The 15004-nt window shown below is 35.3% G+C and overlaps 1 protein-coding gene across 3 annotated transcripts in view; it reads right to left on the reverse strand.

Moving 5' to 3' along the window:
- Positions 1-15004, reverse strand: part of Diaph2 (diaphanous related formin 2) — a 703438-nt gene that overhangs the window by 521618 nt on the left and 166816 nt on the right. For all 3 annotated transcript variants that reach the window (XM_057758989.1, XM_057758988.1, XM_057758987.1), the window contains one exon: positions 2720-2859. In XM_057758989.1, coding sequence (XP_057614972.1) covers positions 2720-2859 — 140 coding nt within the window. The remainder of the gene's footprint in view (positions 1-2719; positions 2860-15004) is intronic.

Raw genomic sequence — 15004 nt, forward strand, 5'->3', positions numbered from 1 at the left:
CAGGGTATGTGTGGATAGCTCATTCTTATCTCCCAGAACACGGATGCTCAGGATTCCAAGCATCTGGTTCCGTCCGATGACTGGAGGATGCCAAGCACTTTGTATGCCAAGCACTTTGGCATACAGTCCAACTGGCAGTGGACTCACACACTGCTTGGCTGTCTGTCGAGCCAAGGGCTGCCTGGCTTCGATGGCTTTCACGGTCATGTCATTGATTTTGTATATGAGGTACGGCGAAGCTCTCTTGGCCTCCTTGATCATGCCGACGATAGAGACAGGGTCAATTGCAAACCCCCTGATCTTAAACACATTATCAACCTCAACATCAGTGCAGCAAGGCACAATGCTATGAATCCCGGGCCTGGCCAAAACGGTCGAGGGAAGCCCCAGGTCCTGAGCTCTAGCTTGCTCATGGCTGCCACTAGCCCCACTAACCGCATCACCACCAGAAAAGGTATCACTGCTCCCACACCCTCCCTTACTCATTATCTTTTGAGGACTTGGTGAGGTTTGGTGGCACAACAAGGAGAGGAGAAGCTCGCTGGCCTACTCTCGACTCTCGGAAGACAGTATGTCAGACGACAATGGCAACTATGACTGAATGCCGGTGTTTAATGCCACACACTTTCTGAGCAGCCAATCAGCTACCAGAGGAGGCAGCTCCCAGATTCTCGCGAGATTAGAAAGCCATCTTTAATGAGGTTTTTTTTGTCAAGCAGAATTTTCTAAATGGAAAATATGCCAACTGCCCACCAACTGTAATCCCTAAACTCGCGAGATTTGAGGCTAGAGAATCTTCGAAAGTTTGAACCCCACCTGGTTCTGGGAAAGGCTAGGCTAAGTAATACAGGGAGAACTTGCCTCAAAATTAAAAAAAGAAGAAGAAAGAAGAAAGAAGAAGAAGGAGGAGGAGGAAGAGGAGGAGGAGGAGGAGGAGGAGGAGGAGGAGGAGGAGGGAAGGAGGGAGGGAGGGAGGGAAGGAAGGAAGGAAGGAAGGAAGGAAGGAAGGAAGGAAGGAAGGAATTTTTATTTTGTATGTGCATCTGTGCATATGTGTAGATGTGTGCCCAAAATAGCAGAAACCAAAATCAGGTGTTGGATCCCTCCAAGATGGGAGTTACTGGTGGTTGTGAGCCATTCAGAATTGTTGCTAGAAACAGAAGTGGTGTCCCTTGTAAGAGCACCAAACACTCTTTAACCAGTGAGCCATGGCTCCATCCCTGAATGCCTGAACTTCCATGGATTTTGGTTTTGTTTTGTTTTTGAGGGCTTAGTTTAACGAGTTTTATATACTACTGCCCAGGCAGACTTGGAACTACAGGTAATCTCACAGACTCATTTAATCATGGCTAAAAACACACACAAGCGTCACCATAAAAAGTTCATATCAATTTTCTTCCATTAGCTGTTCAATGGAACATCTTTGTGACTGTCAGTGTTTAAAATGGAAGGGCACTGCAACTCCTATTGATATTGGGAGTGCATTCTGGTTTCTGTTCTCAGATAAGGCATATCCATGCTAGGTATGGTGGCTTAGAATTGAGGAAGCCATCCTAGGAGAATTATCCCACACTCCAGGACAGGCTAAGTGATGTAGTGAGTTCCATTCTAGTCTGGCATACAAAGGGAGATGGTACAAAATAAAAATTAATAAAGAGCTCAAACATTTTAATGAGATTACTAAAATGTAAAAGCATACTATTTTAGAACTGGCAAGATGCAACCACTGAAAAATTCTTATAGCCCAAAGCATGTCACACCATAACACTGTGCTTATTATGAAATTATAATTTTCCAATTTTGCCAAGTATATTATGATTATAAATAAATAATATATTGGAATTTATACCTAATTACAGTTGAATGACTGAGATGTCAGACCTCATTCTTGAAATTCAGATTTGTATATAAAAGGTATTGAATGCCATATAGGCATCTTTAAATATAGGGAAACACAAATATAATTATAGTTTCTTTATATACTCTATTTCAGTAAATTTTGAACTCAAAATGGTGATAATTTAGTATGTAGACTCCAAAATACTACAATGTTACATTGAGATCTATTATTCTTCTAAAAGTATTATTTTGGATATTACTAATTTTAAGGCTTCTTACTTTCAATAAAGAATTATTCAAATCCATTGTTATCAAGGACCTGCCTCTTAATAAACACCTCGAAGACAGTTAAATGAATGTTTAAAATAGTAAGAAGTTTATTAATAGTGTCCATTTTTTATTGGCAAAAAGTAGTTTGGTCTATTTCAAAGTTATAAAAATATATGTGGGTAGTTCATGGAAAACATAAATATAATATGAAATAATATATATGCTTAAATATATATAATCACAAGTATAAAAGGAATTTTATGCCAATGTAATTAATGTGTTTTGCATATAAATAATAATTATCTGGGTACACAAATAGACTAACAAGCAAATGTCAATATTTAACTTCTGCATTTAACTCCTTCTCAAAAAGGAAATAAATATTCAACAATTATCTATATTTTTAAATCAAAGATTATTAAATATCAGGTTAGTTAAGCATGTTTTTAAATATTTAGAACCTGAAAATCAGATATTGTTCTTCTGTTAGATGATAATATACTTCTGGACAGAAAAAATCATGAGGTTAAAGTAGCATATCTGATTATACCAAATATCTATATAAAATACAAAATGTACGAATCCTATCAAAATGATAAGAACCGCCTACCTGACAGGATTGCTGGTTAAGGAAACCCTCAGAGATTCCAGACAGTTGAGAAGTTTCTCATCTGAGATACCTGATCGCAATTCATGAACATATTCTTGTGAAGACAGGGTGCATTCATGCTTGCTGTTTTTCAGGCCACCCTATAACGCAAGCAGAATATTCCACTTTAAAAAGGAAGAAAGGGTTTCTTTTAAATCTTAAATGTAAAATAAAACAGACTATAAAAAAAAACACTATGACATTTTCCAACAAATGTTTTAATACAGTCTTCTGACATAAACAATATTGACATCTCAAGCATTGAGTGCCAATTTAAAAAATAAAAGTAATTTTAATTACAAAAATAAAAATTATATCAATATTTTACTTTGTGTGAGTGCTATGGTCCCTCCCTCTTCTTTAAATATCATAAATGGGACTCAGGGTCTTAAACATGGTAGATAAACAATCTACCTCCATGTTAAATTCCCAAATCAACAATTCCTCAAAGAACTGAGTGATAAGACTATTGTGTATGATACAAAATTCTCCTCAGTCCCTTTAAAAGAAAGAAAATTATACTAGCTGGTGTTCATAGCCTGAAAATAACACTGATGTGAATAGCAAGAAATGTTTTTGCCAGAGCTATTTAAATTTATATTCCAATTATTAGGATTAATATTAACTGTTTCTCCTCAACTCATAAAATAAACATTGTTAAATCAGGTTATCAATTTTGTAGTTGCAAGTTAACATTTATATTAAGTTTTATGAACTAAAGAAGAGAAATTTTAATATACACTATTATACATATTCTAAATGTATTGAAAGATAACAGAATATCACTATATTTTAAAAGCATATGCAGTTATTAAAGTATAAAACATACGGTCTCCAATTAGCATGCTAATTAATTGAATCATTCTAAAGGATTTAATTCCCAACTAGTCACCTGTTACAACCATGTTGTAGAACAATCTTTAAAAGTCATTGAATACGCTTATCAGATAGCAAATAGCTTTTAGTTTAATTTTCAGTGTAAATAAAGATATTTCTAAAACTCATTATCTCATCACAGCTCCTTAGCTTTGTCACCTTGCTACAACCATATATATATAGTTCATGGAAAAAGCTAAAATGAAAGTATCAACATGTTCACCATATTAATAAGTAATAGTTTCATCTCTCAGAGAAAGAAATCTTTCTGTTCTATTCTTAATTTTTTGAGACAGGATTTCTCTGTGTAGCTCAGGCTGTCCTGGAACTTGCTCTGTAGACTCAGTTGCCCTCAAACTCAGAGGTCCACCTGCTTCTGACACCTCAATGCTGGGATTAAAGGTGTGTGCCACCACTGCCCTATGGCATAACCAATCTTAACTGCACAATTACTATAATATGATAAAATTCTTTTGAACTAAATTATAGCTCGATTATCATCTTCTAAGTTCACATGAATTATACTGACTGCTAAGAATCGAAGCAAGTTTCCCCATAGTGTCTGGAACTCATATCACTAGAAGAGATGGAAATTTTTTCAATAATGTTCCAATAATAAAAAATAGATTGCCTATCATTTCATACTATTTGACTTTTCATTGGGAATCCCTCTTTAATGTAAACATTTACCAAATATTCTAAATTTGAAATCCCATTAATATATTAAAGGCCTACAATTATCTTCCAACATGTCAGGAATATTACTTCCTAACTGTACTATGGCAATATTATAAGTATAAGTGCACTTAAAATGGTGTGTTTAAAGTCATTATTTGTGTCTTTTTTCTATTGAGAACATCATAATAACATATTTTCTGAATTGAAACAAAATTAAAAACTAAGTACTATTTTTAGTTTATCTATAATTCCAAAACAACAGATGCACACTTTTATGCTGAATTTTCTTGCTTTATTCCAAAGTCCAAGCTAACTACAGAATGACCACATTTAATGCATAGTTAAGAAAACAAAACAAAAAAAAACAACTAGCTTTGAAAGGGTTTATGAATTCCTTTCATTGATCTACTCATCTCTATAACACCAATTATGTATAGCATAATTTTTATATTACACTTTTATCTTGGTAAATATCTCACTTTATATGGCACTACAAAATCCTTCAGTAACAATAGATAAAAATGATATGCTACACACATTACTCTGAAGACTAGTAATATAAAATACTAAATTTGACAAGTTTATAGTCAGATACTACATTCATGGAATCTTCAAATTTACTTTTTTTTTTTTTTTTTTTTTTTTTTTTTTGGTTTTTCGAGACAGGGTTTCTCTGTGGTTTTGGAGCCTGTCCTGGAACTAGCTCTTGTAGACCAGGCTGGTCTCGAACTCACAGACATCCGCCTGCCTCTGCCTCCCAAGTGCTGGGATTAAAGGCGTGCGCCACCACCGCCCGGCCAAATTTACTTTTTAGATAATAGGTCACACTGATCCATTTGGGAAGCTTTTGTGTAGAGTTCTTTTATATTTTGTCTTTTCTTCATCTGGAAGATCCAGTCCAAGTCCTCACTGTTGGTCTAATCAAAGAAGTCTCACCACAATAGTACTGTCATTTCCATGTTCAAAGTATCCTCATAATATGTAAATGATTTGCTTTACAGAGGTATATTATGATCAACTGCCTCACTAATGATAACAAAAGCTGTACCAGGTAAGAATATCGCTTGCACTGCTCACCATTGTATCTGCAGAACAAACCATCACTACATACATTCTGGAAAGATAGGTTGGTAATAAGCAAAGGAACGGATGATAGGCACATTTGAATATGCTAAGTTTCTAAGACCAGTTAATATTCATTTTTATACTGGTGAAGCACAAGAGATTAGCAAGGCACACTCTTGGGTATGCTTGTGAAGGCCGTTTCAGTGACCATTCCAATCATAAGGGATGTGACCTACTCAACAGTATACTCTATTAATGGATTAAAATTTTGAACAGACTATTATGAAAACAGAGGACTAATTTGAGGAAGTAATCACTGGAAGTGTGACTTAGAAAGGTATCATTTTTCTTTGTTTCGGTTGCCCATGGTGAAAATATTCATGTTCTGTCATGTGTTCCTGGATATAGTGATGCTTCCTTCCCTTAGGTGAAAATACTTTCTGTGGTAATATTTTGTTCATGTTCTAACAAATAAAGCTTGCCTGAGGATCAGAGCACAGAACTAGTAACACTAGTTAGCCATAGAGACCAGGCAATGGTAGCACACAACTTTAATCCCAGCACTCAGGAGACAGAGGCTGACAGATTGTTGTTAGTTCAAGGCCACCATATGCTGTATGAAATTGATCCAGCCTAAAAGCGAAACAAAGATCACACAAAGGTGATCTTAGTACTTGGGATCACATGCTTTTACAGAGTTGGAGACAGGAGTGATATGACTTAACAGAAAGAAGAATATAAGGCAGGAGGAGACAGGAGCTCAGTGCAGTCTAGGCATTCAGTCTGTTTAGTCAATCTGAGGATGCAGTCAATCTGAGGAGGCAGTCTGAGGACAGGGTTATCCATTTGGTCTGAGCATTGGTAGAGGTAAGAACTCTAGTGGTTGGCCACTCTGCTTCTCTGATCCCTCAGCTTTTACCCCCTGATATCTGACTCCAAGTTTTATTATCAAGACCAATTAGAACTCGTGTTAGATCTTTCAAAGTCATACCCCCAATACTCACTTCCTCAAACTCTGACACTTGAAGCCAATGTAGGACTCCCCTCTTTTACCTTTTGACTCATAAATTTGACAAAGTGGCCAAAAGTCTAACACACATTTGCTTCAAAATGTGATCTTGCAAAACTTTCAGGCACAAGATGGTCAGAGAAACTGATTTCACAACAAGTAAATTCAGATATCAAATGGCATTCCAAGGAAACTCAGAATTCACTACCTAGCTTGAACCATCCCCTGACTGTATCATCCTTTGGGCAGGAAAATGTACTAGTCTTTATAACATTTTTGCTCATGCATGGAATAGGCATAATAAATGTCTCTATTTAAGATGGTTCATATAAAGATATTCAAAAGATGACATTGTATGTATCCTATCATAGATACAGAAAATGTTCACTCCACTTGCTAATGGAAAATTAATAGCATTATTTTAATGGGCACCAGTGGTCATGGCTGACATGCTGTTTATGGACACTTCAACTAGCACATCATAATGGAAATCACCCTTCTGCACATCTACAAACCCACATTTTTAAAAATATGTTCTTAGTTTTTTGATGGAGGTGGGTTTTGTATTAATCTGTTGCTTTCATTGGTTAATTAATAAAGAAACTGCCTAGGCCCATTTGATAGGCCAGCCCTTAGGTGGGTGGAGTAAACAGAACAGAATGCTGGAAAAAAAAAAAGCCGAGTCAGGAGTCGCCATGATTCTCCCACTCCAGACAGATGCAGGTTAAGATCTTTCCTGGTAAGCCAGTTCATTGTGCTACACAAAATATTAAAAATGGGTTAGGTCAGTATGTAAGAGCTAGCCAATAAGAGGCTGAAACTAATGGGCTAGGCAGTGTTCAAAAAAATACAGTTTCCGTATAGTTATTTCGGGGCATAAGCTAGCCATGCGGGCGGCCGGGTGCCGGGGATGCAGCCCTGCCGCTTTTATTACAACAGTTTTTGTTGTCTTTTCATTTTCTTACGAGCAGGGCTCATTCGGTAGTATAGATTTCCCTTGAAATTACTATGTAGCCAAGGCTGGCTTTAAATTTCTGACAATCCATCTCTGCAGGCACTCAAGCAGTTATGACTATAGGCATGACACCAACATGCTCGATTTTAGAAAGTTTAAGTTACATCATTTAGATACCTGGTTGCTACAAGGAATGGAAACAAGCTAATGTGTAAGAGAGAAAATCAACAGTTATAGAACATTTTCACAATTAAGAGTACTTTAGAGTTTTAATCTAAGTTTACATTTGAACACTACAAAAACATGATAGCTTGTTAAGGTTAGAATGATTCTTGAAAATCAACTACTTTAACACTATCATTACAGAAATAAAGAACCCAGCAGAGCATTGTGATGCACCTCATCTCAGTCCTTGGGAAAGAGAGGCAGGTGGATCTCTGAGTTCAAAGCCAGTCTAGTTCACATCGTGAGTTCTAGGACAGACAAAACCACACATTTTTTTTTAAAGTAGAATCTAAGGAAGAGCCAACTGAACATAATCAATGTGGTTTCAGGACTAAAGTATAAATATTTTGAACTTCTGATACTTCATTTATCCTTTCTAGACCACTTTCCCAATACTGAAAAACAATTGACGCAACAGGTATTTAAGTCTGAAATCCGTATTTAAGAAACGTCATAGTGTGTGAATATCTTCAGCATAATCACTATGACACAACATAATATTAAAGAAATAACCCTGAAACAAAACAGTGCAATAGATTAAACTAAATCTCACTGTACTTAATAGGCTGTAATACAAGAATGGCTTATTATTAACATCCTGTTCAGATACTGAACAAAGGCAACAACTAGATAATGGATGGATAATAACTGAAATTTTAATTAGTAGCTCTGTATGAGATTAATGAAAATTACCGCTGTGCCCATTTGATCTTTAAAAAATAATGCAGACAAAGTTAGTAATTAGAGTACAACGTGTTATTCCAAAGCTAGGTGAATAAAAAGCTTTCTTAATTTGAGGCCATTCCTTAATTTGAAAATCATTAGAATGTAGAAATTTGTCTGTATGACTATGCTTATATTATTCTAAGACAGTACACAGAGAAATGAAAAGTATTTTAGGTAACATCCTCCCTTTACTATAAAATAAAATTGTAATATCAAAACTAGACAAGAAATATTTTTAAGCAAACATTCTAAGGATGCAGTAGAAATAACCACTTCTGAGATTAGTGACTTGGACCAATCTTTTCCTTTCATTTTTTAATGTAAAAATAGATGAACTTTTACCTTGAGAAAAGGCTTCAGAATTCTTATTTGTAAGCATCCCACACTGTGGACACTGGATGCAACTAGTGATTCTACATACATCTTTCAGGTATAGTATGGACACAGAAAGCAATTACTATCAATGGTGCCACCTTTAGAGAGGGCAATATTATCTTGAAGAAAATGGCAATACCAGTACTGCTTGTATTGGTTAAATTTTGTCAATTTGATACAATCTGCAGTCACCTGAGAAGAGAGAACCTCAAGTAAGGGACACTTCTATGAAACTGCCCTGTAGGCCTGTCTGTCTGTGGGCATTTTCTTAATTGATGTGAGAGGACCAGGCTAACTGGAAGTGGCACATTCCCTGAATAGATAGTATTAGAAAGTGAAATGAGTAAGACATGGGGTGTAAACCAGTAAAGCAGAATTCCTCTATGGTCTCTGCTTCGGTTCCTTCCCACAGGTTCGTGCCCTAACTTCCCCTCGTGACAGACTTTGATAGAGATATATAAGCTGAATAAACTCTTTCTTCCCCAAGGTGCTTTCGTTCAGTGTTTTATCAGAGCACAAAGACAAGAAAGTAAGACATTGCAGTTGACTATGTTTCATATGTAAGTCAAGTTTCTTTTAACCTAGCGAGTTTCTTATCTACTATTGTAGTTCTCAAAAATACAATACTGTAAGTTAGCACATTTGGAATTGTATCTACAAAGATTCCTGCATTATTCCTTATAGGATACTACAACTTTAAAAATATAAACTGAAAACCCATTTCCTGTATCAGCTAAAGAAACACAAAATCAAATTGTCCTATACATATAAATCTAAGTATTCATTCCAATAATGAGGATGTGGTATCATTATTAATTTTACTGTATTATTGAACATTTATATATCTTCTATTGATATGAGAAAATATCTCTATTGAAAAGCGATTTTTATAATATATTCTAATTATAGTTTCCCCTCTTCCAACTCCTACCAAGTCATCACCACCATCCTACTCACCCAAAATACCTCCCCAAAAAAGTAATGAACTTACCTAATTAACTCATCAAACAAATATATGAAAGGATTCTTAAATTACAGCATTTAAAATAATGTTAAATATAAGTATTTTTTTCTAATGATCTTAGTCTATACAACTTTAATGAATTAAACATACTGTGCATTAAAGTCTTTTAATTGTACAGGAAAAAAATTGTACAGGAAATATAGAGGATAATATACTGCATAATATCCTTAAGGTTTATATCAAAAATCTGTAAAAAAATTACAATCATGCAATAACATTATAAGGTGCCACTTCCCATTGCAGTAAACACTGTTTTCAATTAAGGTATTATCAGTGGGTGAAATATGCAAAATAAAAAAATATATAACAAATTCTAAGGCAAGAGAGCATTAAAAGTTTTTTGCAGCAGTGTAGAAACATAATAATCAGTTTTTCAGATCATTTTTTCTCAAAAGTATTTTACTAATTTTATTAAAATGTGATAAATTTAAATGTTTAATGAAAGAAAAATAACTATATTGTTTCCTCTGGAATTATTCATTGAAGTGTTAAATATACAAAATATCTGTTATGAATTTCACAACAAAATTGTAGAGATCAAGGGTATCATAAAATAAATACTTAAATCATTTCATGAACCCATGTACTATGAGAAATGATATGTAAACCAAGAAACTATTAACATATATTTAACCAAGATCATGGATATATGTGTGTGCATATGTGTACAAATATTTTATCAAAACAAATATTCAACCATTAAGATTTGCTAGTGAAAGCAATTTTTTACACTTAATAATATGCAGTATTAGTTACAATGGGTAATAGCCAATCACTTGGATTTTTTTCTTTGGTATCTAGCAATAAATGGGAGGGCTGTTCTATACTTAAAACTTACTACTATCAAGCAATTATTGTGAACAATGAGCATATAGTTGAATGATATCAAGTAAATCTTTCAAGCTATAAGATGTGTCTAGCATTTTTATAAGCTCTTATCACCACTCATACTACTTGAAGGGCAAAAGTAAAACCATTGTGCCTATCTTTAAACTGACAGAAGCCCTTAAAATATACCAGACAATGAAATGTAAACAGACAGAAAATAATCCAAGGGTTCTTAACGAGGATTAGTCGTATACAATACTATCACCAGTAGATTAATATAGCCAACATTCAGACAGCTCCATTCCCACAAGAGTCTCTCATGTTGCCGTTTCTTACCTACAGCGATTACACTGTCTGAAAGCCACTAATCTGTTTGACAATTCTAAAATTTTTATTTCTTAATGTTATGATGGAGGAAGGTCATTGGTTAATAAAGAAACTGCCTTGGCCCATTTGATAGGCCAGCCTTTAGGTGGGTGGAGTAGACAGAACAGAATGCTGGGAGGAAGAGGAAGTGAGGCAATTGCCATGCTTCTCCTCTCTGAGTCAGACATGATTAAGCTCCAGCCCAAGATAGACGTACGCTAGAATCTTCCTGGTAAGCCACCACCTCGTGTTGCTACACACATTATTAGAAATGGGTTAGTCAAGATGTGAGAGTTAGCCAGTAAGAGGCTAGAGCTAATGGTAAGCAACATTTAACAGTATGGCTATTGCTATAGTTTATTTAACTATTTACCCACTGAAGAACAACTTTAGTGATTAGGCATGAACCTCATAGGAATCTCCATATATAGGTTACTAAATGAAAATGTTATATAAGGTCCTAGGATATTTCAATTTTTGAAAATATTTCAATAACATATCTTAGAGTAATTGTTTTGCTTTTTATTCATATGTATTTGATATTTGGCGATTCAATACATGATTCTAAGATTGTATACAAAGACTCACCAGTGTTCTCAAGAGGCCTAAAGCACAAGACAAGTTTAAAAGACTAATGGTGGCATGCTTCTTGTATTTTTCAGTTACAATACATTTATTCTACTCACTATTGTGAGAAAGGAGGATGTGCCTCTATATAAATTGCTACTTTGAAAAATTAGGACAGATTCGATCAATTATACTCTACTAGTTAAAAACAGGAAAAAATGTGAAAACTTTATCAACATTTGTTATATAGAGGCAAATCTATGAAGAAACATACATTTAGCAGCTTCACTGTATGGTGTAGCATTTTACAGATCCAATTGCAAAACTAACTTTAGACAATAAAACAAAGCCAGTTTAATAATGCTATTGTTAATTACAAATGTTTCCTGCAGCCTAAATAAAAACTACATTTTAAGTAGGTGATGAAGCTATAAATTAGAAAGGAAATAAAGAAAAATGCCTTCCATGAAATAAGAAGTAATCCCTTTATTCCTACCCTCTAACTTTCAAAGCATTTGAGTAAGTGCTATCTGTCAAAATGATTGCATTGAATATTATTCAGTTCCTTGCCTAACTGCTGATAGGTAGTAAAGCATCAACAAAGCATGTAAAGAATGAGTAAATTAAGAGAACTGAGGAGCTGACTGATTGATGTGAAAAATAAATGTAGACATGCCTTTGGCATGAGATAGACTTAGTCATCAATGGTACCTTACATGCTTATAGCACAAAGAGCTTTCACCAAACTTCCTATACAGCATTTCATTTGAGTCTAACAACTAGGGAAGATATTGCTTTAAAAATGCTTCTGACACAGTATTCTTGGGGGAACTAGATTATTTAAAATGGAGTATTATAACAAAGGGAAGGGAGCAAAAGCTTGCTCACTATTCTTTACAAGGCTAGTAAGGGTAAAGAATAGTGAGCAAGCTTAGCCTTGTGAAACTGGTCAGTTGGTCACTTGAATGCTGGACCTCAGGTTCATTTTCTAAAGTTGAAAATAATATGGCGTCTATCTGTAGGCTTGTGAGAGTAAAATAACAATCTTAAAACACCCTGAACAAAAGTAACCTGGGAAGGAAAAACGGCTTTGTTTTCATCTTAAAACAGTTCGATTATACTACATCATAGAGGGAAGTAAGGGTGGGAAATCAAGGCAGGATCTTTATATAGAAACCACAGAGGCCACTGTTTACTGCCTCCTTCTCTAGTTCTGCTCAGCTTGTGTCCTTGTATAGAGCACACCCACCTGCCTAAGGATTATGTTTCCCTCCTACATCAATCAACTATCAATACACACTCAACAGTTGTAGCCAAAGGGCAATATGAGCCAGGCAAGTCTTCATCTGAATTTCCCTCTGCCTGACTGACTCTGAGTTGTTTCAAGTGGACAATAAAAATTAACCAGGGCACAGGTATATAGTAATTATTTAATTAGTATGTACTTATAGGGCATCTTATTTTGTTGTTAATTTCATAACTTCATGAATGCCCAGACAATTATCTTGTGAATTATAGGTGGCCTAAGGTTATTAGCTTCTGGTCAACTATATTTCTGAAGCAGAGGTAGGATTCTAATCTTCCTGAAATATTCAGAAATGGACCTGTAATACAGGTAAGAGATTAAAAGTATATATTTTCAGAGTCTATAGGAATCCTTGACTGGCTGAGGAGAGAATGCTCAAAAGAGAGGGCTTACTGGGAGAGTCTGTCTTCTGTTCTCCTAACAACGAGGGCTGAAGATTCCTACCAGCAAAGCAATTTTAATGTTAAATAAAATAAAATTTTAAGCACACTGAGGTACACAATCTCAAATGCCCAGCTATTTTGAATGTGTGATTCATAGCAGGCTATCATATGTATAGCAGAATAGAAATTTGTTTTTTTTTGTGAAATAAGTTGAGTTGACTACCTTACTCTCTACTCATGCACTAATAATGTAGGTTTCTACTGTCTTCATGAAACAACAGCATGAACACAAAGTATCTGTTATAGGACATAGAGGGCCCGTCTTGTATTAGAATATTACCATTAAGCATGTAATGTATTCTCATATCTGGCAAACAGTGAAAAGCTGACACCCAATAATGTCATAGCATAGTTCACATTCTGCTATGTAATGAGTAGAAAGAAGATTATCCTAATACATGGTAGAGTATTAAGACCTTGATGAATCATGAAGCTATTTGAGGGGAAATTTTCAAAGACTAATAAATGCTATTCACTTAAAGCAAACTAAGCTATTTTGGTCAGTAGTTAACCACTGAAATACAAAGAATCAAACATAGTATGTTTGGAGATTTGCTAGTACATCAGTGAAACTGGAACTTGGGGCTAATAACTCTAAACCTAGAATTGTTGAACAGAGTATAAGGGTTTCTGCTGCAGGTAAGGTAAGATAATCTTAGAACTCCACAGTTTCATTTCTTAAGATGACCGCATTAAGCATAAACTAAGTTACTTACTACTTGGCTAATCATCTTCTATCCAAGTACAGCCACCTAATTTCTGCCTTTATATTTATATCTAAGATCATATTTTTCCTGGGAAGTGAAACATTCATCACTGATCCTGGTGAAATAACCTTAGCATGAAAAAGTATTTGTACCAAAATAAACACCAAATGACATCACCACATGTTGCCTGTACTCATTAGAATTTAACTGCAGATCAGACAGGAAACACAGGTGGCACCGCTGGGTCATCCTGTGTGGCACTGTAGGCACAGAGAGTCCAAAAGTGTCTGCCTTGCAGTCTGATCACATTATGAATGGCAATTTAAAGTCAGAAAATCATTTAGCACTTCAAAGTGGGCTAATTTAATTTGTATTGGCTTTCTTATTTATTTATTTAAAGAATGACTGTTTAGTGGTCAAGGACCAATGTGTTCATGTGATAAAAGTACCACAGTTAGAAGGAAAAGAGAATCATTGAAGATACAGGACAGTTTCATCTCCTTAAGTGGGCTCAAGTGCTGGACCTATAAAGACAGAAAAACCAACATGTTCTCCTTGCTCTCCAAGGTGAAGCAGCCTTGTGATGTGCTAATGACATCTGCATGTCATACATCAGCAAACTGGGGCTTGGAAAACCCGAGCAAGGCCACAGTACAGACAAGTAGGAGAACCTGAAATTAGATCTCAGGTCTATCTAACTATAAGGCCTGTGTGATTAAGCATTTAATACTCTTCCTCCTTTGTAGTAATAATAAAGTGGTGTTCCAGAGGACCAAGAGACAAAATGTACAACCTGAGACACTAAGTCAGCATTTACTTCTGATCCTCAATTTTTTTTATTGACTTTTTTGAGCTCTACAACTTTTCTGGCCCTCACTTTTAAGAAGAACTGGCGGAGGGCGATGATGTCAGACTGGGCATCAACCTGATCAAGTGAAACGAATGGGTGACAGAATAGCAGTTCTAGCAGTTCTACTGCTTCACGTCTTTAGATAAAAATCAACTAACAACTGTCCACAGGCAAGATCCCCACAGGTAATGACTTGGAAGTACCATAGAATAAAGTCAAGCTCCAACCCTAAAAGATGAGGTTAAC

The sequence above is a fragment of the Chionomys nivalis genome, chromosome X, assembly GCF_950005125.1.
Source record: "Chionomys nivalis chromosome X, mChiNiv1.1, whole genome shotgun sequence".
NCBI lineage: Eukaryota > Metazoa > Chordata > Mammalia > Rodentia > Cricetidae > Chionomys > Chionomys nivalis.